Source organism: Ostrinia furnacalis, unplaced genomic scaffold (genome assembly GCF_004193835.3).
Source record: "Ostrinia furnacalis isolate ACB-3 unplaced genomic scaffold, ASM419383v2 OfSCF3887, whole genome shotgun sequence".
NCBI classification, from domain to species: Eukaryota; Metazoa; Arthropoda; class Insecta; order Lepidoptera; family Crambidae; genus Ostrinia; species Ostrinia furnacalis.
This window is the reverse complement of record NW_021134126.1, coordinates 171,614-198,000: the sequence shown is the minus strand read 5'-3', so window position 1 is coordinate 198,000 and position 26,387 is coordinate 171,614. Positions and strand designations below refer to the sequence as shown.

General features: G+C 38.4%; 1 protein-coding gene across 1 annotated transcript in view; it reads right to left on the bottom strand.

Annotated features, from left to right (window-relative positions):
* Window positions 1-26,387, bottom strand: part of LOC114358359 (uncharacterized) — a 182,936-nt gene that overhangs the window by 2,574 nt on the left and 153,975 nt on the right. The window contains exons 6-15 of the mRNA XM_028312305.1: window positions 17,117-17,168; window positions 16,853-16,924; window positions 12,067-12,194; window positions 9,846-10,016; window positions 9,099-9,344; window positions 8,226-8,372; window positions 1,759-2,003; window positions 955-1,035; window positions 523-596; window positions 314-406 (exon numbers count right to left, since the gene is read on the bottom strand). Of these exons, the coding sequence (XP_028168106.1) occupies window positions 314-406; window positions 523-596; window positions 955-1,035; window positions 1,759-2,003; window positions 8,226-8,372; window positions 9,099-9,344; window positions 9,846-10,016; window positions 12,067-12,194; window positions 16,853-16,924; window positions 17,117-17,168 (1,309 nt within the window). The remainder of the gene's footprint in view (window positions 1-313; window positions 407-522; window positions 597-954; window positions 1,036-1,758; window positions 2,004-8,225; window positions 8,373-9,098; window positions 9,345-9,845; window positions 10,017-12,066; window positions 12,195-16,852; window positions 16,925-17,116; window positions 17,169-26,387) is intronic.

Below are 26,387 nucleotides of genomic sequence, written 5' to 3'. Positions count from 1 at the left end.
ATTATACATAGTCACACCCAGACCCGTCACAGAAATTAAAATTCATCATTTCAATTTCTGCCCGGCCGGGAATCGAACCCGGGACCTCTCCGCATAGTAGTCCGTTCTGAGCCACTCCACCAAACGGCCGACAAACATTTGCTAAAACTGTTATGTGTAATTACTCTCTCGAACTTGATCTAATTGTAATTTTCTTAATATTGCTGTGTTTGTTCACAGAAATCAAAGCCTTACTTCATTTATAAACATCAATTCCAATGCAAAGTCATAAATCATCGTAGCTTTACAATTAGTTCATATTTAACCAACTTACCAGCGAGGCTAGTAGGGAATGTATGGGTGTGCGCTGCCATAGCCGACAATAACGCACTTTGGTAAGCCGCCATTGCTGCGTTCACTCCGACGCCTGAAATATTCGTAAAAAAGTTTGAAACACTAATATTTATTTTAGAAATTCATGAAGATCATTAAAAATTAAGTTTTTCTGTAGATAAAGATAAATAAATAGACTGAAATAATGACCTGTAGGAGGCAGAGAAGTCAGTGTTGACAGCAGAGCGCTGCTTGAGAGCGCTGTTGCCGGATTTGAACTGGTCCTGCAAAAAGATAACAACAATATCGTTTAATAAAGAGTGATTTGGTTGACATTCACGCAGAAATTCGCCAAGCTGGAAAACTACTAATCTTAAATGATAGTAATTGATACTACATCAACAACAGAAGTTACAATACAGAAGAGCTGCTCTATGTATTATGTCCAATCGACAAGGCAGCGGCTTATCATGGCGAAGATTTATCAAAAGTTTTATCTTAATATTTTAAGTGTAAGTAATGCAAGATTTGAATCAAATTAATAAATAATGTATGAATGGAAAAAAGGTTAAAAAAAGTAAAAGAAAGAATTATCCAAAGAAGAAATTCTCAGTCACAAATTAACAAGTAAAAGCAACTTACGGCTGCCTTCCAAAAGTCTGCGGAGTGCCGAAAGTATTTGGGAACGAGGGTCTGAACAGCGGCGCTGGAGACGAAGCCGGGCTGGAATTGGCAAAGGAAACAATCACTTAACATGTTAAAAGTAAGTATAATACTTAAAAACCAACCGGGCGAAATAGAAATCATTTGGGAGGCCTATGTTCCGTAATGAACATGATGATGACGAGGAATATGAGGATAATACGCAACATAGTAATAAAACATCGAAGTTACAATTTTATTTAGAAGTTAATGACGTTTGAAAAAAAGAAAGACCCAAAAGAGAAAGGGGCGGAGTAGCTTTTGATTATGAAAAACACGAAACTATAAAAAATCTCCACTCGGTGGATCGACGATCTGTTGAATATCATGTCCGAGCGATACTACATTTGTCCTTGCTGAAAATCAGTGTCGTGGCATCTTTGTCACGACTAATGCTGAGTCAGGGATCTTTTTGGCACAGGGCACTTCAAATCTATTTTTTTTTTTTGTTTTTTCTATGATGTTTTAATCTTGTATTGTGCCTATATCATGTATTGTGTATTGTGCCAAATAAACAATATTCTATTCTATTTGTTGTTTTAGTAGTGAAAAGTGCAAACGATTGAAAAGTCAACCTTACGACAAATTAAACCTAAGTATTTCACAAAAGTACTACTTTAAAAAAAAATGCCTCCCCAACTCGTTTAGCCTGCGTGGGGAGTGTAAGCCAATTCCTCCATTTGCCTGCAGTGGAGACTAAAATAATGACCTGATGGTGATGAATTTCATAAAACATATCCTCACCTGGCAGTTTTACTCCCAGCATTGCCGTTAGCGTTATCCAGCTTCAGGCTGTTATTGTTCAAGAGAGCGTTCTCCATAGTGGGACTGGCTGACGGCCGCGTGGTGTCCGCAGCGGCCTTGCTGTGCCCAGCAGTGGGCAGCGAGGCTGTGCTGGTAGTGGGCGTAGAGGCCGGGCTGCTGATGGCTCCGCTGTACAGGCTGAGGAAGGAGGAGGCCACGGCTGAAGTCGCGGTGGTGTCGATGGCCTGGAATGAAGGGAGAGACTTAGTTTGGAGCTGGTTAGTAGGAATTTTGTAAAGGAAAGAAAATTACTTAAATCGGCAGTCAATGTTAATTTCTTTGCCTAAAAACCAATCTTTTTTTTTGGCATATTAATGACTACGTAAGTACTATAGATGATGCAATATGAGTGAGCTGTAACAATTTGATCTGTACTTCTATCAAAACTTAGACATCAGATGGCTGATGCAGTCCAACTCCAGATCCCCAACCCCCATTTATCTTGTTCTCCCATCGCGATTGCCAGTAGATTTCTTTACTGGCGTCTCACAAAACTTACCATGGGAGTAGGCACTGTAGGCATCAGCTGGCTGACAGGGTAAAATCCCAGACGCATGCGATTCACTTTGAGGCATTCCTCACTCTCGCATGCGTTTACTAGAAAATTCCTCGGCTTCTTTCAACACTTACCATGGGCGTCGGTACAGTAGGCATCGGCTGGCTCACGGGGTCCAATCCTAGACGCATGCGCTTGGCGTTAAGGCTCTCGTTCTCACACACCAAAAGATTCCTTGACTACTTTTTATTCAGTATCTCACAAAACATACCATTTTAGCTTTCTTAACTGTCATTTTAACTCACCATCGTCATCAGCACAGTAGGTATCTGCTGGCTGATCGCACGCGTTTCGCGTTTAAGTTTTCAGTGATCGTTCTCGCACTCGGTTACCAGAATATGGGACAATATTATTTGATCCTCTAAAAACTAATTGATCTTTTTTGTATGTGCACTTTTAAAAATAAACGATGTTTTTTATTATATTTTATCTTTATATTAATTATTGGGTCTATATTAGTTGATCTACGGATAAATTATGAATGATCTTCATTTAAGGTAACATAATATTTATGTTTAACATACTCTTTTAATATTTAGTAAACAAAAATAATATTTGATCCTCTTTTTTAGTTATTGATCTTTAATTTTGTTAATTTGATGATTTTTATATCAAGTTTGCCTTTTAATATTGATCACCTAATAAATACATTTCGATCTAAGTATAACTTAACTTTAAAATATATTTGATCTAACTAAAAATATTATTGGTTAATATTTTTAATTAAAAAATATCTTTTAATTTACGCGGTACTTTGTGGTTGAGTGACAATCGTCCGTCGTTGGTCGTTTACTGAGTTGGCCAAGGGCTTAGCGGCCAATAAGCAAGCAGAATGGTACATTGCCATATTTGTTTAAATTACAAGCTTTGCTTAGTTTGGGACTAGAGGCGCTATGTAAAATAATTTCTTACTTCTGGCATCCCTGAACCCCACATCATAATTTTTACCTCTTTATTTTTTTTTAAATCGCAAGGTTGATTTTCTCTTAGTATACCGATCTCGACCGTGACCAGTGACCATAGAGTCATCTGTCAACGGGTCGATGCTGTTGCTGCTAAAACATTAGCTTTATTATAAATCTGACAACCATTTTTATTAAATGCCAATTTACAGCCACTTTTTATTATTTTCCCAACTGATAATAGATTTGTTTTCAGATCTGGAACATAAAAACTTCTCTCACTAGTATTTTTTCTGTGCTGCCATTTTTTGCCAGTGCTTCTATCAAAACATTGCCAGAGCATTCAACTTTCAATAACTTGTTATCAGCAATACGAATACTTGATACAGGTGGCGGTCTGATCTCATGAAGCCATTCCCGGTGCATCGTCATGTGCATGGAGGCGCCAGAGTCTACGTACCAGTTCATTGTGTCATTAATTGAGCATGCAGAAAATGCAGCAACATAACCAGTATCTTCATCAGATTTTGCATCATCTTTCTTGTGCCAACAATTTTTGCTGAGATGACCATACTTGTTGCAGATAATACATCTTGGTCCTTTTATATTAGTACTTTGCTGGTTGCCTTTGGGATAATTCTTTGTATAAAATGCAGAAGTAGTGTCTGATTCTGTCGACTGTATTTCTTGTAATAGTTTGTTCTTTACTAGATCAGCACTAATTTTCATTCCAGAACTTTCCAATCCCATTATCATTGGCTTGTATACCTCAGGCAATCCCGCCAGCATCAGAGTACCCAACCACTCATCGTCTACGTTGAATTTTATATTTCTTAATTTGTGTGCCGCTGTCATTATTTTATTTACGTATTCTTCAACTGATGAACTATTTTCCAAGTTTGTGTTTATAAGTTCTTTTAAGTTGTGGTTTTTTGTCTGACGATTTGCGTTTTAACGTTTGAGTTATTACCTACCTCTAATTCAGACGAATACAGTAAATTCTATTTACTTAATACAATATTATCATTACACATACTACCATATTGCGGGCAACCATATCAGGTTGTCACGTTATGCTAGTTGTGGTTTTTTGTCTGACGATTTGCGTTTTAACGTTTGAGTTATTACCTACCTCTAATTCAGACGAATACAGTAAATTATATTTAAAGCCTGACCAGGAACATAAAAACCCTGGCATAGTGGCGCGTCAATTGCATTTGATAGTGCAACACTGAGTACAGTCGTACCCGTGTTAAATTAATAGGCTAACTTTATGTATCAGGATTCAGGATTACGGGTTAATGTCACTTATGTCTGTAAAACGATGACCCTTTAAAGTTATTTTTATTCACGGAAATAGAAACTAGTCATACACAGCCATTTCTGGTAAATTTGGAGACTGGAACATTGTTACAGTATTGTTTTAGCAAAAATTTTCCGCCACTTTCGCACAAAATTCAGCAATTTTGTTGCCATGTGTTTCATACCGACAAATATCCAAAAAATATTCATAGCATGGAGTCAAACGATATGCTAACATCATCAGCATCTTCCCCAATAAAATTGTGATTCGACAGTGTTTCATAACCACTTCTTTCTGTTTTTTCACATTTTCATCGGTTGTTGATATGCTGGTGCGTCCAGAGCGCTCGTCATCTTCTATGCCTTCATGGTCTTCTTAGATACGATTTTATCACTCGTAAACCCTTGATTCACTCACAGAAGACTCACCAAAGTCCATTTTTAACATTTCAAACACTTTTAATTTCATTTTATAAGCAAAACTTGATTCAAATTCTTTGATCGTAAGGAGTTTGTTCCGGCGTTTCTTCTCAGCACTTGCCATATGTTTGTGTCGAAGCGCTGGTAGGGCCCAAAAGGTAAGGAGACATATGTATAGTACCCCATAAGGGCTACCTTTTCTTTTTTTTATTATTTACTATATTTTGACGTTCATAAGTGCCACTTGTGGTCTAAACTGAATAAATATTTTTGATTTTGATTTTTTTATCCATTTTTCCTAACAAACAAAAATCGCCGAACTTATAAAACACTTGTAACTTAAGTGAATGACAAAAGTTCTCGATCGCAGCCTTTGAAGGTCCCATTATTGGGTTTTTCGCTTATATCTCAGAAACTGTCTAAATAAATAACTATGCGTCCTAGCGATATGACTATTGCAACAAAATGAAAACTCATTTAATTTACTACTTTTATCAGTCAAGTTTTTCGATAATATCTTGTATGGTTTTCGAGATATCTGCTCTTCATAGTTTTGTAAAACTTAAACATTTTTGCCTTATATTTTCAAATAATTATGAGGAAATAGTTGCCATAATTTACAATTAGATGATAATTTTAGGTACTTTTTGATGATGAAAGAATATAAGGCGAGTCATCAATTCTGATGTTTCACAAATTTTTAAACATGCTGAATTATAAAACTAGATGGCGATACAGTTATTTAATTGATACCATAAATAATTATTTTAGAAGTTTACTGCTTGAATCTGAGTTACAAATTCTAAAAGGTCAGACGAGGACCTCTAGGCAAGTTGTTTTGAGGATTGTTTACTATTTCTGGGTTTACAATGATTAATTTAGAGTCATTTGCTTAAATAGAATAGCAAAATGTAAAAGAACATTAGTATTTCATATTAAAATGGAATTTAAATTTTTGTGATCATTTACTATTTTTGTCGGTAAAAAGTATTTGTTTGACTTAATATTATCATCTTTCATTTGACATTATTGATTGACAAACATTTGTGTGCATGAACATTATAATAATATTTGTTTCGGGCTGGGTGTTTTCTAACCATTCTTCTTCTTCCTCGGTCCCTCACTGATGAGGATCGCGACCACAGATAGTGTTCCTCTACAGACTGCGGTCATAAGCTGTGTGGACTGCACTATGCACGGTTTCTAACCATAATATTTATTTATTTATGTTATGTTATTTAAGTATTTTCATATCCCATAGTACAAGCTTTGCTTAGTTTGAGACTAGAGTTTATTATTTACTAGCTGACCCGGCGAACTTTGTTCCGCCTTAATGGCAATAAATAAGCAGACTTTTTTTTAATTTCGAAAGGGTTAAAAAGTATTCTATGTCCTTCTCCTGGCTCTAAACTACCTCCCTGACAATTTTCAGCTAAATCGGTTCAGCCGTTCTTGAGTTATAAGCGAAGTAACTAACACGACTTTCTTTTATATCGATGGGTGCCTGGAATAAAGCCGCAATAGCCATAGCAGCAGTTTTCCGATTAAGTGATTTTAGTAAACTGCGGGTCCCTATACACCTTTTGAATTTTTTTCAGAATTTTATCTTTGAAACTGCCTGATTTACCAAAAGCACTATGGATATTGAATCGTTATTCCCATTCATCATTTAAAATTTGTTGACCGGAATAATCGTGCAATATACAATGTTAAAACTTTTATTTAAATCTTCTACAAGCAAACGGCTATTACTGTATCCTTCAGATCAGCGCCTGAGGCTGCAATACACTATTGCTGTTTGATTAATTGCACACTTTTTACCGGAATAAAACCACAATGGACTCTTACGGAACCGACTTTCAATGTATGAAGCGGCAATATGTATTTATACCTTTTTTAAAGTATATTCTAAGCACTATAACCTTAAGCACATTAAATGTTACTCCAGAAAAAATAACGCATCGTTTGATATACAAACCGTTTTGATACGCCTCTTAGTTTAGAATTATTCAAAATTGTCACTAAATCTCTTCTCCTGTAAAATTGTGTTTTGTCGATTGTGGCTTTATTCCAGGCACCCATCGATATATATAGATTTATTAACTATTTGAAGATTACGTAAACCGTCATCCAACTTACGGTTTGTTTTTACACTGTGGCGTCAACGCGTCGCGCGAGTGTCAGCGCGAGTGTCAGTGCGAGGTGTGCGGGGGCTGAGGTAAACAAATGCACGGCATCGAGGCGGTAAATCCTAGCCTTAAAATAGATGACCATTTAGATTTTTTTATTTGCCGTTTTTGCTAATTTAAAAAGATCATTTAAATACATGCCCCAGAATATTCCCCTGGCTTCTTTTAAAACTTACCATCGGCGTCGGCACAGTGGGCATCGGCTGGCTCACAGGGTCCAACCCCAGCCGTATGCGCTTTACATTCAAGCTCTCATTCTCGCACGCCTGAAGATTCCTCTACTGCTTTCTTAAATGGAAGATAATAAGTATGTTTTGTACTGTCATTTTAAAACTTACCATGGGCGTCGGCACAGTAGGCATCGGCTGGCTGACAGGGTCCAATCCTAGACGCATGCGATTCGCTTTGAGGCCCTCGTTCTCGCACGCGTTCACCAGAAGACTTAAGACTGCTTTCTTCAGAAGATTTCTTTGAACCTTGTTCAGTGGCATCTCACAAAACTTACCATCGGCGTCGGCACAGTGGGCATCGGCTGGCTCACGGGGTCCAATCCCAGCCGCATGCGCTTGGCGTTAAGGCTCTCGTTCTCACACACCAAAAGATTCCTTAACTGCTTTTTTTACCGGTATCTCACAAAGCATACCAGTAGCTTTCTTAACTGTCATTTTAACTCACCATCGTCATCAGCACAGTAGGTATCTGCTGGCTGATCGCACGCTTTTCGCGTTTAAGTTTTCAGTGATCGTTCTCGCACTCGGTTACCAGAATATTCCCCTGGCTTCTTTTAACACAGTCTTTCCCAAAGTGGGCGATAACGCTCCCTTGTGGGCGCTGCAGGATTAAAGGGGGGCGGTAAGAGACCCAGAAAAAAAAATCGGGACGTTGTGTAGAGGCTTGGGAGGCGTCATCTACTAGGAGGATTCTTAGACACCGACTGAGCTCGACTCTTGACTACAAAAATGGGTGGCGCTAAAAAATAATTTATTCTCAAAGTGGGCAGTAGACTAAATAAGTTTGGGAACCGCTTTTAACACTTACCATCGGCGTCGGCACGGTAGGCATCGGCTGGCTCACAGGGTCCAATCCTAGCCGCATGCGCTTCGCATTCAGGCTCTCGTTCTCGCACGCCTGCGCCAGTATGTGTTCCGCTTGCACCGACGTGAGATGCGCCGGAGTCGGCCGCACCTGCGCGCAAAGCGGAGTTTGTTATGTTTCGTGCACTTTTCTGGAATTAACCGGGATTTATTGGCACATGAAGGAGGGGTTTGAAAGGGACAAAAAGGACCTGTCATTGAGATTGTGAATAAGTGACAGAATACATAAAGAGAGTTCTCGAATAAGGTACCCAAAAATCTTATAAAATGTAATGTGACTTTCATCCACCGTAGACTTTTATCTGCATCTGGGATTGAACTGGAAGCAATTACAATTACAGAAATCAACGTTTTTCGATAGCTACGAGTATGAATTTTTTAGATTCTCTTGGCTAAGAGAGAGACAGATAAGAGAGAGACAGATACATCGAGATTTTGTTACGAAGTGGGGCACACATACAGTTAACGTTGTTACTGAAGAATTTAATTAAACTGTAATTAAAAACAATTAGACAGTCGATTAAGGGAAACAACGGAAATTCCTTTCAAATAGCGACTCCAGAGTGCTGAGACACTATTGTAGAAAGCCCAACCAACCATTCTTAACTGTATTCTCGACTTAAACTTTCTAGAAATTAGAATATTAAAACACAGTATCAAAAATCTTAAGAATAAAAATAAGAAAAATAATAAAAGATCGATGATTCCATATATCACGTTATAGATACATGATAATAAAGAAAAATCCATATTTTAGTGACAATATCTCCCAATCAGGTACTAGGCAAACATAAAACAGCGGAGATCGGACCCTCACCGCTGAGTCCCAAGCGTTGCCGGACGGCGTGCTGCTGCCGTTGCCCGTCGCCGGTCCGTCGCCGCGCACCTTCTTGTTCCGTCTGCAACTCTTCAGGTACGTCCGAATACGCTTTCGGGCGCGCTCGGCAAACTCCGGGAATTGTCGGGTGCAGGAATCGATGATGGCCTGGATCTTCTCTTTGGGTTGTTTGGATATTGGCACTATCCTATCTAGGTTCTCGTCAACGAAGAGGCGGACGAACATCTGCAATGATTAGACAGAAACACAAGTAAATAACTATGAATATAGGTACTCTTTATTTTGCACACCACATAAAACTGACAAATAAAAACTGAAAATTTTGGTAATGGTGCTCAATGAACGCGAGCATTCGTTAAACAATCCACAATAACATTTTGAGCGTAACACCTCGACGTAAACATCAAAATCCAATAATGATTTATTTTAATGACGTCACACACGAGGAAAGAACGGTTTCAGTTGAGTATTGATGAAAAAAAGGTAAGTAAAAGTAGACAATTATAAGTATTTTGATATGTGTGTTTTTCTCAAGTTTTTCTAACACATTAGTCATATATGGCTGAATTTGCTCTTATGAACCTCAGACCTGAACAGTATCATGACAGTTTGAGTAATACCTATCAGCATGAGATTATTTTCTGTTTAGCCCTAAAAAACTTAAATCTCATTACTAAATAGCTGGATTCAAAATGTTATCACAACTTTAAAATATATTCAACTCACGTTAAAAGCCTTCAGCCTCTCCGGGTCATGATGCTGCGGATCCACCCGATCATCGCTATCATCGTCAGAGGCACCAGCATCGTCGTCGTCCTTGGTGCGGTCGGAGGATGAGGTCTCGTCGTGCGTGGAGGCTGGCTCCACCGGCGTAGCGGAGCCCACGTGGATCGGGCTCTGGAGGTTAAGATATAGAATAGAATAGAAAAATATTTATTTAATAGAAAAAGATTTATTTAACAGTAACAATGGGCACTGTGAGCAATAGTACGCAGAACTGACGACCGATGAGGCAGCAAGGTTCGTCACGTATCGGAAAAGGCAGGGACCTAATAAAGGTAGACGCTGGATACAGGTCGCTAATAACCGGGCGATATGGAAATCATTGGGGGAGGCCTATGTTCAGAAGTGGACGTCCTGTGTGTGACTGAAATAATGATGATGATTATTATTATTATGATCAGTATCATCATACAAAATAGGTGACAAAATACAAGATTTAGGTACATCTACAATGATACCGAAAAGGTATGGACTCAGCATGGTGTCGTAGCATCGCAAGAAAGTCATAAGTCATATTATTTATCTTCTGCAAATAGGCTTTCAATAAGCGCTTTTGCACGTCCTAGTATTACTACCCTACGATTGCTTCAGGATAATAAATGGGCCAGTGCTTAGAAGAAGCTTCGTAAGTTTCGCCATAAGTACTAAATTGCTCTCATAAGACCAGACTGCGTTGGATCCTAAAGATGTATTAGTTAAACTAAAATAGTATTATTAAGATGTAGTCTCGAAATTACTTAGTGCAGACAGTGCAGTACTTAATTGATGATTTCTGAATTAATTTGTTTCGAAGAGTTGTGTCATGTACTGATTAGGCTACGTCACACAGCTAAGGCCCCTCATGATTTCTAACTCCAATGTCTCAACCTCAGTTCTTCTCCTTTTTTCAATGGAAATGACTGGTTATGGAAACCGATTTCGCTAAATTTCGTCGCCTGTACAGCTTTGGTAGAGTTTATATCCCAAATGAAATCTAAGGAGTTTGAAAGTGCTGGTAATATCTTTTTAATAAACGGCGCTATAAAGTTTGGTAGTTAAACAACTATAAAACTAGTTCCAATGGGATATAAAACCATTTATAATTTGCGCGTAGTTTTATTCAAATCTACTACCAGTCTTGTCTAGTCGGAGATCTCGCTAACTGCCGCCCGTACAGGTTTGAGGGTAGAATAACAATCTTATTTTGCATATAAAATGAAAGCCCGTTTAAAATAATAGCGGACAGTTTGGGATTAAAATGGCGGGACGTAATAACTTGGTTTGTTAGTTCCCATTTCACCTTAAGCATACCTTGGGTTAGATAACAGTCATATACGAGTATAGGAATAACCAATCAGAGGTTTAATAGGTTTAATAGCATAAAGCAGTGTTTTTCAACCTGTGGGTCGCGACCCCCTGGGGGGTCGCGAAGCCTCTATAGGGGGGTCGCGAGAGGTCGTAAAAACTACCTCAGTAAAAAAACCAGAGAAGTTAAGAGCTAGATTATCCGAAATCTAACTATGCAAATGCATAAATGTTGTATAGATTGAAGAATTCGTTCCCGACAACATCTTTGTAAAAGGCATGAAAAAAAAGCGAACGGTCGGGGGGTCGCAGAATTTTTTTTCATGCTAGGGGGGGTCGCGTCATGAAAAAGGTTGAAAAACACTGGCATAAAGTAATAGTAACCCTACTATCATTCCTTTAGTTGGAAGAACCTAAGTAATAATGGAGATGCAGAGGAACTACCGTCAGTCTTTTTAATAGACCTACGCAAATAAAGAAATTTGATTTGATTTGATTTAGAACAATATTTAGGATAGAAAAATATTTAATCATACTTCATTCATACCTACTTCGATTAAAAAAAGTTTAGCAACTTTTCTGAGTTCATTAGAAACTTTTCTGACCAAAGAAAGTTTTCAGACACAATACAAAGATTTTTAGAGCCTTTGATTTAAAAATAAGTATCTGAGTTGGCTAATTTGAGAAACACAATTTCGTAACCTTCTACAAATTAGTTAATATTCCACGATTGCAAATATTGGCTTGGACCATTGTAGTTGACTGTAGGTCATTTTTTCAGCAAGATCCAAGTTGTGGCCGTTATCGTTGTACGCCATTAACAATGTTTAATATAAATAATTAATAATACAATGAAACGCTGTTCAACCTTAAAACTCACCGAGTGGCCTTGGGCCAATGGGGTCGGGGCCTTAGGGGGCTTGGAGCCAAGCCCCAAAGCGCTGTGGTAGGACGCCCACAGATCCGCCATGCTGTCCGCTCCGCTCTCCGCCATCTCTCCGTTGCGGCCTGCAAGTACCAGGGCACCAGGAGTTACAAGGAGTCACCTAAGGCAACTCGTAAAAACTGGGAGAAATTAATTTTGATCGGGCGTTTTTTCGTCAGACGGCGGCAAGATGAAGGCAAAGTCACATGTACCCGCCGGCGCCGACTTTGGCGGTGACCTTTCTTAATATAATACCATAGTTACCATGCCAGCTAACGGTAAAACGCCCAAGTTAAACAGCATAGGCTTATCAACCGAATCGGTAAACAACCTCCTAGCAATTTCCACGTCTGCTCGTTGAAAACAAACATTATTTTGCTCTTTTTACCTCCGGGACGACACTCCTATAATTTCGCGATGCATTCGGTATGCATACCTGTTACCAAGGCAGCATAAATTAACGGGGGTGGGCCGCGGGGGACGAGCATCTGCTTCTAAATGTCAAACCGAACAAGCCCTCGCCTATAAATAATTTGAGGTAGTTACGACTTCTGCGCCCCTGGTGCAACGCAGCTGAGTGGGAGCGGCCAGGTCATTTTATTTATAGAATTTTATGTATTTATTGCAAATAAATATTTAAAAAACGCCATATCCTAAAGCTATTTCAACTTTGGAAACCATGTATTACATAGTTTCAAAGAAAAGCTTCTCAAAACTTAGTAAAATCATCATCTAGAGTTCTAGACCAAACTTAGATCCACTAGGTATAAGTCCTATTTTAAAGTCACTCAAACTCATTAGTAACTTGTTCAAAGACAGATTAAGAAAATACTAAAATATTCATGGTCTCATTAATCCATCACTATGTTACCTAAAAAAATTATTCCCTCACAAAATTATCATAAAAATTAAGTTAAATTGTACCGTCTCTTTTGTGCATTTCTTTCTTTTCTTGTCTTGTGTAGTGTACTTTAAAATGTCTCTATCTATTTACTAATTCCAAAACGATCCCATTTTAACCGATTTAAAAAAAGAAGGAGGTTCTTCATGCGATAGCCGTAACGTTTATCGCTACAAATATGTTTTCAAAATGGCCGCTCTCACCAGCTTACACCGCGGGCCGTCTGTAAGGCTTCTGTAGTAAAAATAGCCAACGGTACGTTAAAATTACGCGATTCCTACCCCGAATGCACCTTGGGTCTGGTTTAAGTTTTAACTAGCTTCTGACCGCGGGTTCCCCTGTGTCTTGGCCTCCATTGGTTTTTTTAGCGGTCAAGCTGTAGATCCTGGCTACCTAGGAGTTGCAGCGGTGGGAACGAGTTGTGGGAATATTCCCTGGGTTCCCCTATGTTTTCTGACCATCGCAGACTTCTAAGTAATAGCGCTACTTGAGGAAGCATTGTCACCAAGGTTGTGATTGCCATCACAATTTGTTGGCGGTCAAGCTGTAGATCCTGGCTACACAGGAGTTGCAGCTGTGAGATCGAGAGATGGGAATAGAATAGTTTTTTTTGTGAGATGTACAATAATGTCTACCTAACTACTTTTACACCGTTGTGGCTAAACGCAAACCGCGAAAGCCAAGAAAAAAAAACTATTTTTGTGATGAAAAGTAAACCTAGATGACCTTTTCCTAAGTCCCACCTAACTCTATACCGAAATTTATCAAAATAGAGCGTTTAATAGTGAATATGTAACAGACAGACAGAGCTTGTGTTTATATTAATATGGATATGATGAAGAGGGATAACAATCGTAGTCTTATTTTAACGAAGTTTTGTGTTTAATCATGCTGTAGGTAATTATTGATGCAAATATTGTGATTACGGAACTAAACTGATAAACAAAAAGGATTAATTGGTCATTTACTTGTAAGTAACACTATTTTTTCAACGCCTTCACGGGGTGTTAGTGAAATTCATTTTTAGCCTAGGCACAGACCACAGACTTTTAGTTGGTCGATAGTTGGGCCCAATTTTAATTTGTGTGAAGAATCGGCCGATACCAAATCGGTGTAATGTGCGCACTCTCATACATCTCCATACTGATTAACAGCCCGACCCAACTATCGGCCAGCTAAAAATCGGTGGTCTGCGCCTAGGCTTAATAAACTTCAAAATCGTCAAAAAAGGTTGTATTGATATTGCTAAGAGCCTCCGTAGACTACAGACTTTCTATTGGACGATAGTTTGCTCGGCTTCTTATTTGTATGGAATCGGCCGCTACCAAATCGGTGTAATGTGCGCACTTTCATACATCTCAATACTTATTAACTGCCCGACCAAAATATCGGCCGACTAAAAGTTTGCAATCTGCGGGGAATCTAATAGGGTATTTGACACCACCAATCAATTGACGTACTTTTCATGAGCTGTCAAAATGAGCTATACAAGCCGATGACGTCACTATTTTTCCAAGTCAATGAGGGTTTTCGCGATTGAAAAATCCGCCAGATGGCAATACGTAGACGCGAGGTCCAAATGCTGCATGATTGGTTATTTTTGACATGACATTGACAGATATGTCAAAATCCACCAATCATGCAGCATTTGGACCTCCCGTCTACGTATTGCCATCTGGCGGATTTTTCAATCGCGAAAACCCTCATTGAGTAACTTTTTATCAATTACCAAAGGACAATGGGCAAAATGGTACCCGGCTCCAATAGATATGTATCTAGTATCGTTTGAAAGGTCTTACCAAGATGAACAACTTTTACTATGACCACCATCCTCAGATCTGGTTGTGTACGAAGATATACATACTTTTTTGCAGAATGGTACCCGGCTCCAATAGTTATGTTTGTAGTGTCATTTGAAAGGTCTTACCAAGACGAACAACATTTACTATGGCCACCAGCCTCAGATCTGGTTGCGTTCGAATATAAAGATACTTTTTGTGTAACCTAAGTATGATCAGGCCTCCGTCACTCGCCTATGCCGGCCGAGATAATTACCTACAGCGCGCGACAACTTCAAGTTGCAAATCAGTAAAGGCCGCCACGCGCCGTGACGCGCCTGTGAGCACACGCGTACCTATACACGCTCGGTGTATCATCGTCGCAATCAAGGTTTATTGTTCCAACGGCACTGTTATTCTTCTTTAATGGAAAATCGTAATATTTAGCAGTAATAATTAACTGTAGTGATTTAAATAATTATAAAAAACTACACTTTTAAAATAATTTTGAAATACTTATGACAAAAAACTGTAGCAAAAAAATCATTTTAGCTAATAAAAACATTAACTTTACTTCACCGTGTCTATTTTCCGACACCTTTTAAAACTGTTTGTCCAATTTCGAATTATCGCAACACTGAAGTTTATTAATAGGTACTTTAGAGATGGTAAGATTATACAAACACCACTAAATTAAAGTTTACCAATCGTAAATACAATAAAAAAATAAGTTTTTATTTATTTTACTTTGTCTAAACAACCCTGATGCTTGAGCTGTGAGGTAGATCGATTCGGAACACAAAAAAAATGCGCTCTTGTGAGCGTAGTAGTAAGGTGCGATTTCGAATGCACCATGTGCGTTGGATATTTTGCATTATTATTATTACCGTTAAAATGCCGGCATCTGATCCTACACAAAGGAGTGCAATTTCTGTTGCTACTATTATGTATTCTGTGGTATGATACAGTATGAAGGGGGACGCGCTCGGGGCAGGGCATCGACGAGATGGTCGGACGCGGTGAGGAAGACGGTGGGCGGGAGTTTGCATCGTGCGGTCCACACAGCTTATGACCGCAGTCTGTGGAGGAACACTATCTGTGGTCGCGATCCTCATCAGTGAGGGACCGAGAAAGAAGAAGAAGAAGTATCATACGTGTCCATCGTATGGTACTTAGGTTATACGAGGCAGGAAGCGTTTACTGCTCCAGCATCCTTCCTTAACTCTATAATTATTGATGGGGATAATTGTAAAATAAATATTTTTATTTAAAGAAGTACTACCCCCTTATTAATAAAAAGTTACACCTAGGGAAAACCTTGGATTAAAATGACATTTCCATACCAAATAACAATTTAAGCCAGAGTTAACTAGGGTGTAACTTTTATTAATAAAGGAGTTAAAGTTTTATTACTTCTTAATGGTTTTATTATGAGTTGCTAAAGCGAATAAACCCACAAGACCCAATAAGTCCACCCACAAGATGGACCGACGACCTCATAAAGGTAGCGGGAAGGCGCTGGATGCAGGCCGCCGCCCGCCACCAACCGGCCACTGTGGAAATCATTGGGGGAGGCCTATGTTCAACTGGACGTCCTATGGCTAAAATGATCATGATGATGATGATGAAAGCGAATAAAGGGCTAATAGCTTGGGTAGTTCATCGTAGGTATAATCCTTTCCTTTTCAATGCTTCTTTTAGTTATATTAATAGATTGTAGTCATAATACATACTCGTATACATGGATGATTGTGTTATACTTTCATTATAATGCTTAGTGGAATTACTGCTTTCAAAACGTGAATTAGAACTGGCCCCATAGCAGACATTTTCCTACATCTAAAGGCCTTTTAAAATATATATTGGTTATGGCTATTGGAGCGGGTACCACTTTCCATACATTTGTGCCCATCATCCTTTACCAAGCAACCAAAAATCTTAATTTACAGTTTTTTTAAGACCAGGTTAGTGTGTTTTAAAAAAAGTTGTGCTTTAGAAATTGATGGGTGAATGGTGTCAAATATACCCAATACTTTTTTCACACGTTAAAAAAAATGTTTACCTTGACTTTGGCTGTGGTAATTCCATGCAAGCAACATCATTTTCAACTTCTCCGCGTCTTTGAAGCCCTGACCTGCACCAGATCACATTCGCCAATAAATTTCAAATTTGGAATTCGATTTTCAAATTCAAAAAGTCCAATGGGTTGAGTATTTTATGCCAGCGTTGTGTGCTGTGTCAAAAAAGTTTTTGAATGCATAAAATACCAATGTTTTAATTGATTTGATGCAAGTGGCTGGTTTTTTGTCGTTTTTGTGATACTCACTGGAGAAGTTGTCGTCGTCGTTCATATCAGCTGGTTCGGGGGTGAGGGTGTCCTGGAACAAAACAAAAGAGGTTTTAGTCTTGATATCATTAATTTTATCATAATTATCGTTATTCATTTGTTTCAGTATGTGAGTAAATAGCTGTGTTATAAAAACGGACAGTAAGTATTTTAAAGAATATTTGTATTTTCTTTAAATTATAAATAACTTGAAAATATCGAACTGCCTAAGGCGGGAATTAAACCCACGACCTTGCTTGCCGGGCGACTGCTCTTCCAACTGAGCTACTTAGTTCAAGTTATTTATAATTTTCAAATTAGTTTGAGATGCGACTCTTAACGCTAAAAATTAAATAATTTATAATATAGCCAATTTTTATGATTACAGATCTACTTTATGTAACTTTCTTTCATCTAGGATTTTCTGTTTTTCTCATTCCTCTGTTTTTTTTTACTTTTTTCTTATAAACATTTTCTCAGGGTAACATTAGGCGATCTTAGAGCTTTCTCTCAGTTACTATCGGTTTAGTTTTTGCAACATCGTTTGGCATTTAAAACATCAAGCAAACAGAGCTTAATTTACAAGGGCACAATAAAAACAAGCAGTTACATTTACAGACAGGTGCGTTTTAACCAATCTAAAATACAAACAAAAACGCAGCGAAAATCTCTCATCCCATGCGCGCCTGGTAGCTCGGTGATCGCTAGTTTTAAATAATTGATATATTAACGAATCCGCCGCGTGGGGTCAACGGCCGCGCCAATCGATACTTCCGATGGACAACCACTAAATATACCTCCGCGTGCGTGATGCGGCCCTGGTACAATGTCATTCGCGGATTTAATTTAATAAAGCCCTAAATGAGGACATTTAATTTTATTTTATTTTCAGTTTAGTGCACTTAAAACAAGCGTTTTCTACCAGTCATACATTCGGTCATGGAATTTGTATAAATGTTGCCACCAAGGCAAGCATGGCTGGGATAAGCGTAGCACCATCCTAATCATGGCAGGATTAATATGCGGGCTCCCATTTAAAGTGAATAAGGCTGCATCGCTAAGTACTCACTAGTTTAACGAGAAAGTGTGATTTATTAGAGCTAATTTAGTTATCTCTACATTTAATTTTGCTAAAGATACGAATAGATTCAAAGTTATAGTCAAAGGAAGAAAACAAAGAAAAAACTATATTAATAGGCCAAAAGCACGCGAATTGTTCTTTTCAAACATCAAAATTTATTAAAAGCGCTTGATTAATAACTAAGCTTTATTTAGCTAAGCAACAAAAGCACTTCACAAAATAATCAACCAATATCGGAACCTGTCCTTTCAATCCGTCTGAAACACGTCTAAACAACAACACGCCCACGCCTGCTGAAATGTGTGCCGTATAAAGCCCACGATACACCGCCGCTTAGAATGACCGACTGACATTGTGAATGAGACGGATCCGTGCGCCCTAAGCTTTGTATCTACGTGATCACGTGACCAACACATGCAAATGAAAGCTGGGCAGCTAAAATGTTGCTTAGCTACAAACATATTCTTACAAGACTTTTTAAACTATAAACGTCAAAAATCTGTCAAACTCCATAAAAGATTATTAAAATTACGGTTAAAGTAAGCTGGTGCAACTCAGCCAAATAAAGATTCGTTAGTTTTTTGAAAAGAAAAGGATGTGACGTTGTAAAGGTGTCTTGCACATTGCACTTCCCAATAATGTTGAAAAAGAATAAAAAGACAATAAATAAATGCACAGCGAAACCCATCGCCCATATCGTGACGTAATTTATTCATTAAATTGCAACGAATGCATAAATTCTCTTCAACACGCGTATAAGATAAATAATCAATAGCATCCTTCACCATTTAACAATTCGTGGAGCAATGAAAAAACTGATAATTATGCTCTTATCTATAAAAATAACGACTGCTGACAAATACTGGTAAAATTCACTGTCTCGATAAAATAAATTCTAGTCACAGACGCGGCCGATGGCTAAAATAATGACATAATTTACTTTAAGTACGAACCGTTCATTAACGCATTCCGAATGAGATAAAATCGTGATAATTACAGCGGGCGATGGGAAAATAAAGTAAATATTATTTAGCAGACCCTTCGGACGGCGACGGATGTGTTTAAAGAGTAATCTTTTGAAAAGGTGTCAATTAGCAAAAATCTTGATAAAGAGACGCAAGGGTTGAGCTGAGCTTAAATTGTAAGTACGGACGACAGGACATCAAGCGAAACACTGTAGGATCTTAAGATCTTACCATCAGGTGAGATACAGGCCAAGAGCTTCCTCGTTGTGGATAAAAAAAAAAAAAAAAAAGTAGTCGTAATAGATGCTATTTTGTAACAAAAATGTATAGTGTGATATCCTGTAGCTGTACATAACCAGAAACAGTTTATGGTTCGCACAGCAATTTTTTACCTTTAACGTAAAGCTTCGCTAAAAAGCTTTCCGATTTTCTCGTAAAAAATAAGTTTATTAATTTATTGAACGTATTTACTTTTGAACGCATAAATGTATTAAAAGCATATACATTTCAATTTCCCTACCAAAAAATTAAACGGCTGAAAAATTCAGCGGCATTTTAGCTCTCAACTCTCGGCGTACACTTCCGAAAACATACGAAGATTTTCATTCAACAAGTGGCGACGGGCGAAGTGAAACGCCATCAATTCAACGGCGAAACAACTTATTTGTGAGTGTCGAAACGTGGCTGATACGCCTTGACTCCGCGAAGTATCTTCGATTGTTTTTTGTTTTCTTCACACGGAAAATTATAGGAAATATTTTTCTTTCAATGTGTGCTTGCAATGAGGATTGCTGTGATTGTGTTTTGTTTATTTATGAAGAAAACGTTTTAATAACTGTATCAAGTAAGATAAGTATACTCGTAGTTTAGAAATTAAACAAATGACAAACGAAACTGTAATTACCTGTCAAGTAATACACGAATATGGCTGCACTGAAATCATCTAATTACACCGTCCGCAGCCCGAACCATAGATTAACACGCTTCATCAGCCCTCACCTTTAAGCTTGATGACGTATTGCATTATTGTTGTATGCACCATTGGCTACACCTATCTGTCATTGAGCCATTATTAATTACCGGACTAAATTGCGAGCAACATGTACTAGGCGCGCATAGGCACACAGCGGTAAGGTCAACGGATATTTAGTGTCCGCATAGCAGATGCGGTCCTTGGCCGCCCTCAAGACGGTCGATATCTTGCTTGTCACCCCACCTAACTCCTAGCGAGCTATGTGCAGCTGGTACCTAAATGTGTCGAGTTGTATGGCCACGTATGGCTGTCGGTCAGTTTGTACTCATATTATGGTTTCCATTAAACGCTTTTATAAGAGAGGCTTTGTCAAAGGTAGTAATTAACGTTGGTATTATTTTTACTGTTCCATTAATACCAGTTCCGCAACGCTAGTTAGCAAAAACGCCTACTTTAATCTAGATTCTAGACTAAGTACTTGGTAAGTGAAAATATAGGCTTTGTTGGGTAAAAGATAGATCGTCAATGAAGGACGCAAAACTTAATAAAGTAAGAAGATAAGACTTGAAAAATCATCTACATAGAATCATCTAGTAATTTCATGCCAAATATAGGTTTTAGAAGCTATTTCAGGGAAGTTACTGTCATCAAGCTGAACTATTTATTTGTCACTTATCAAATTAAGTTTTCAAGTATCTTTACTTGTAAAGATTGATTGATGTCTCTTGCCAATTCTAAATCTGTAGAATACTTTTAAAATAAATTGTGACTTCGCTGTTGCTACTTGTTTTTGTTTTCTGTATAATATTATCTTCTTGCAGCATCTATTGGGAAAAGTGACCATTACTTATCTGTGGCGGTACCACAGACTACTACGCGGCAGCCGAAGCTCTGAGAACAAGCGTTCTAAGTTTGAATTTGGAAGACCTTCCATATTTAAATTTAAAATATCAGGTGCGCAAATTGTCAGAGTATTCATACAGGGACAATAAATTCGCGTCAGCCGATAGACGAATAAATCGTCGAATAACCTAGTTTTCGATACAAAATAACTGCAAAATTCGGGAATCCACCGGCTATGTGCTGAGGGCCGTATGTATGTGCTGATACATAGGCTATGTACTGCGGTGGCCCCCTGCCCCCCCGCGTGTACCCGTGTAGTGCGAGCTCCCCGCGAGTTTGAGGGATGGGACACGGAGCAGACGAGTCGATATCGATAGTTTTGAAAAAATAGTTTTGATTTGTCTCGCTAGGAAAGCAGAAATTTAATTGGGACTATCAAAGCTTTTCTCTTGTAGTCATCATCATCATCATTTCGGTCACAGGACGACCACTGCTGAACATAGGCCTCCCCCAATGATTTCCACAATGGCCGGTTGATCTCTTGTAGTATAAAATTCAATATTAAAACATTAATCTGATAGATCCACTGCGGATTGTCCTCGTCATTGTATAAGTAGAGAAATAGGAAGTAGTAAAAGAAAAAAGTGATCCGAACTCCGAATTTGGCAAGGGCCCAGAAATTGGAATTGCTAAGTAACTTGTCTAGTACGGATGTCAGAAAGGATTCTTTGCTTAAAAGCTTAGCCAATAACGTTTGTGTAGTATGTCTTCTTGTAATATTTGGAAACGATTACAATTTAATACTGTTTCTTATTAATTTGGAAAAGATGAAATGCCTACCTATGACATGATTAAAATAAGCCATTAAATAAAGAAATTAACCAGTAGAAATAACTAATCCATGCACGTCGTTACTAATGCGCCAACTAACGGATGGCTGCAGCTTTGCAGTGGTGTTATATCTATAACTATTTTTAACCTTAGAAACTGTTGAAAAAACATCCCAAAGTCATCAGCAAGCAAGTGTAGCTTTTTACAACTGTACTATTGAAATAGTTTCATTGCAGTGCTATCGACATAGCATCGACAAATCATCGACAGCGCGACCCAACAGCGGCAATCAGGTGGCAGTCAGCGTATAATCATTAAATACCCACGCGAAGGGGTGCGATGACGCCCGCGGGCACCACCCAGCGCCCGTGCCCACCCGCACCCAATTATGAAAATACGAACAAAATAAATTTCGGAACGCTCACCGAACGTCAAAGGCCCATAATGCGACGATTTATCGATAATAATGAGCGCAGCACGCGCACATCCTTAGCGTTACTTATGATAAAGAAGTGACGTTATTGATTACGTTCTGGCCACGGTGACCGCAAGCTTATGAAATACGATGCCGCCTGTTGATGTTCGAACTCTTTTGAATTTTATTAAGATTGTCATTTGTTCTTTTTGTCAGAATTTTGAATTTCGGAATTCGAATAACTTACGATTCCATTCTTGAAGCTTGTTTTAGTGAAGTATGTAGAGTCAGTAACCAGTGTGCTTACCATGAGTTTACGTTAGGTGTGCCCCGCTAGCGACTGCGTAAAAAATGACATTGAATGTAGGACATATTGTGCAGCGCCCCTAGCGGCTACTGTCAAGAAATAAAATCTTCATACATTTTTTGACGTACTCGCTAGCGAGCACACCTAACGTGAACTCATAGTATAATAGATGACCCACGCTGAACTGTCCCACCAAACTCAATGACAAGGGGGCGCTACCATCGTTCAACTATATGGTTTCCAACATGGCAAAAATCGGAACCAGCGATCCGGTATAGACGGTGGCGCCCCGCGGCTGTCAATGTCATGGACAGGACAGTTCAGTATTTTGGAACTATACGCACACAGTATTGCTGTGAATGACGTACGTACTATGCCGCCCGTTTCACGGCTACAGTTTTTATATTACGTTACAAAGCGTCTAACTCCCGTAATCAAAAACATTACTATGAGGTCTCACAGTGGGTGTGGACGCACAGGGTGATACATGAACCAATCAGCTCTATTCAACGCTGTGCGTTCGATTTGCTTCACTTAAGCAAGCATTGTTTGTGAATACGGGTGTAATAGATTTAAAAACACTTACACGCTTCTGCAGTAGAGTTATTAAACTCCTTGAGAGTAAACTTTTTGCAATAACAAAATTACTGGCAACTTTCACAGTTTTTAACCATAAGCGTTTTAGTTTTTCTGTAGCATTTGGTGGTACTAGGAGCGCAGAAGCGGTTAGGAGCTGGTCTTTCAGAATAAATGGTTTCCTCGCCGCTGCGCCCCAGTATTTTTAAAGCGGACTGCCCCCCCCCCGTCACCGCGGGGGCACCGCGGGGGCCCCCACCCACACACGTAATACCATAACGGGTGGTACTATGACGAGATTATCTACGTACACGCGTATACTATACCCATACAGGCGCCCGCTATGTACCAGGAGTACATAGGTACATAAGCGATGACTTGTCCGTACATAGCAGCATTGATTTACCGGCCGGGCTACCTGTCAGCGCACAATGATTACCAGGAATTAAGCAAAAATCCGTCTGCGATCTGGTGGATGAAAGTATTACAATCATTATTCCTTTGACATGATGAGCCTACCTATAATGACAATCCTTAAAACATCATTATTTTTAATACTAATTAAACTAGCTGGCCCGGCATACTTCGTACCGCGTATGTTCATGAGAAATAATGTATGATTCTAACGGTAAAATAATTTTTGAAATCGTTCCAGTAGTTTTGGAGCCTATTCAATACAAACTATCAAATCTTTCCTCATAATATTAGTTTAGACAAAGTGTCAAAATTATGGTACTCTTTCTAAGAATGCAGTGATGACTAAAAATATGTTTGTTAAATTGTATGAAAGTTAACAGACCTGAGATAAAGTTATCGTTCAATTAAAATAGAGCTCTCATACAGTTGTATTGCTTAAAGATCAGAGGTCGACGTAAAGTGGATCATAATGTTGAAAGGGCGGACGACTGCTCAGTTAGTAGGTACTGAAGGAATTTTCCATTTGATATTTTCATTTGATACAGTATATTTGAAAGAATCATATCTGTTTACTACTTTTTGATTAATTAGTGATAGGAAAATTAATGATTAAAAAACAAAAAAGTTATCTACGTCACCAATATTATAAAGAGGAAAGATTCTTTATTTGTATTGAATAATAGGCTCCGAAACTACTAGACCGATTTGAAAAATTCTTTTATCCTACATTATTTCTGCCCCCCCTAGACAAGTTGCACTTTTAGACCGAATCAAAAATCGAATCCGTCAAAACTCCATACAAAAAAGGCCTTTCGACCATTTTTCGACTGGTTTGCGATTATAATTTATGCACTTTCTCTAGACCCACTGATGAACATAGACGGTACGAATTTCGCCGGGTCAGCTAGAAGTTCCGGAAAATTACATACAGATACATTTTATTAAACCTCCATGGTACCCGTACTAAAAATGTTAACGGTCAAACGTGTGCATTAGTGTGCATCCTCAGATCATAGAACTATGATCTGAGTGTGCATCTTATCTAAATGTATAAAAGGAGAAACTGACTGACTGACATATCAACGCACAGCCTAAACGGCTAAACGTAGGCACTTGAAATTTGGAAGGGACGTAGCTTAGGTACCGTAGAGGTGCACTAAGAAAGGAATTCCCGAAATTCCCACGGGAACGGGAATTAGCGGGAAAATCGTTTTGTATGAAAAATCTAAACCGCTTAAGTTAGACGCTTGAAATTTGGCATGCAGGTATCTTAGTAAACTTAAAGCTTAGTTACAACAGGATATTGCAAAATTCCCACAGGAACGGAGTTAGCGGGAAAAAACAGTTGTATGAAAAAATCTAAACCGCGTAAGATAGATGAAGGGGGTAAAACGGGATCCACGCGTACCAAGTCGCGGGCGGCCGCTAGTAAAATATATTTCCTTTGTTCTCTCACCGTGTAGGTTGAACAACAGAGTTTATAAAGGTAGTGAAAAGCTTTATAAGTCGCCATTATCAACAATCGGACCACACTTTTTGCAAAATAGCATCTATCCTAACTACATGCTCGATGTGCTGTCATCTGTAGATATACATACAGACAAACATAGCAAGCAATCCATAAGCGTCCCCAATCAGTTCCTACCCATCTATTGAACGTATTGTGCTCTATGCATACAAGATACATCTATGTTTAACATACCATATAAAACTACTGAATGACCCCAGGATTTTCGATGTTAATTTCAGTCTGACATGATTGATACAATAGGTACTCAGAGTTTTATCGTCTCTGTCAAAATCAAAATCAAAATTATCTTTATTTGTATAGACTAATTAAATTAGTACTTACAAATCGTCAAATGCTCTTAAGGAGCCTATAGGTACATTTTGTCTCATTCTTTTTTTGCCCTACCAGCGCTTCGAGACAAACATTTGGCAAGTGCTGAGAAGAAACGCCGCAACAAACTCAGTTACCACTGTCTGCCGGTTTAAAATATAAAAAAGTAGGAAGTTTCAATACATTCAGAAGCAAGTTACTTATCACGCGATCCCGTCATTCATTGGATTTTTATCCATTTTTGTCATTACAACTCCTGTGCAGTCAGAATCTACTATCACCGCATTAAAAGTAACATATTATGGTCCTAAAGAGGGATAAACTTGAATTGAACCCTCAGGGAAATCAATCAGAATATTTACAGGTTTCGTCTGTAATAAAAACAAATGAAGAAATCTAAATACAATTTCTTGTGCCAAGATAAAAAAAATCTTGTTCACGATCAGTATACCTAATGAAACTTCTGAAATAGAAAATTATTTGATTTGGTTAATTTATAATAGTGACAGAGTATTTTTGTGCTGCTTCTTCTCAGCACTGGCCCATTTATTGTCCCGAAGCAGTGGTAGGGTTAATACTTGGACGTGTAAAAATGCTTTTTAAAAATAAATGAGTTTTATGAGTTTTTATGAGTTTTATTTTAATTATGCATACCGTTTTAAAAAGATGAAAACGCGCCACGAAAAGTGATAGCATCTTCTAATCATCTTACTAGTATTTTCAGGTAGTAACCTGAAAGTTGTATCGACTAAAAACCTACTGAAAGTGTGCAGTAAATGTCACATGAAAGAAGCCTCGTTACAAGACATCTGACGACACGTGTTCACTTCAAGCCTTACATTCGCCCACGCTCATTATCAAAGGGCGGCCAGGGCTGGTAAAAATAAAGCACTATAATATGCAAGTAAAGTATGAAACTTATAAAACAACTAGTTTCAGCACACGGCTCCGCTCACGTTTAACTTTCATCTCCCATTTTATAGAAATTCTTACACTTATAGTTTAGTTCAACATCATTATCAT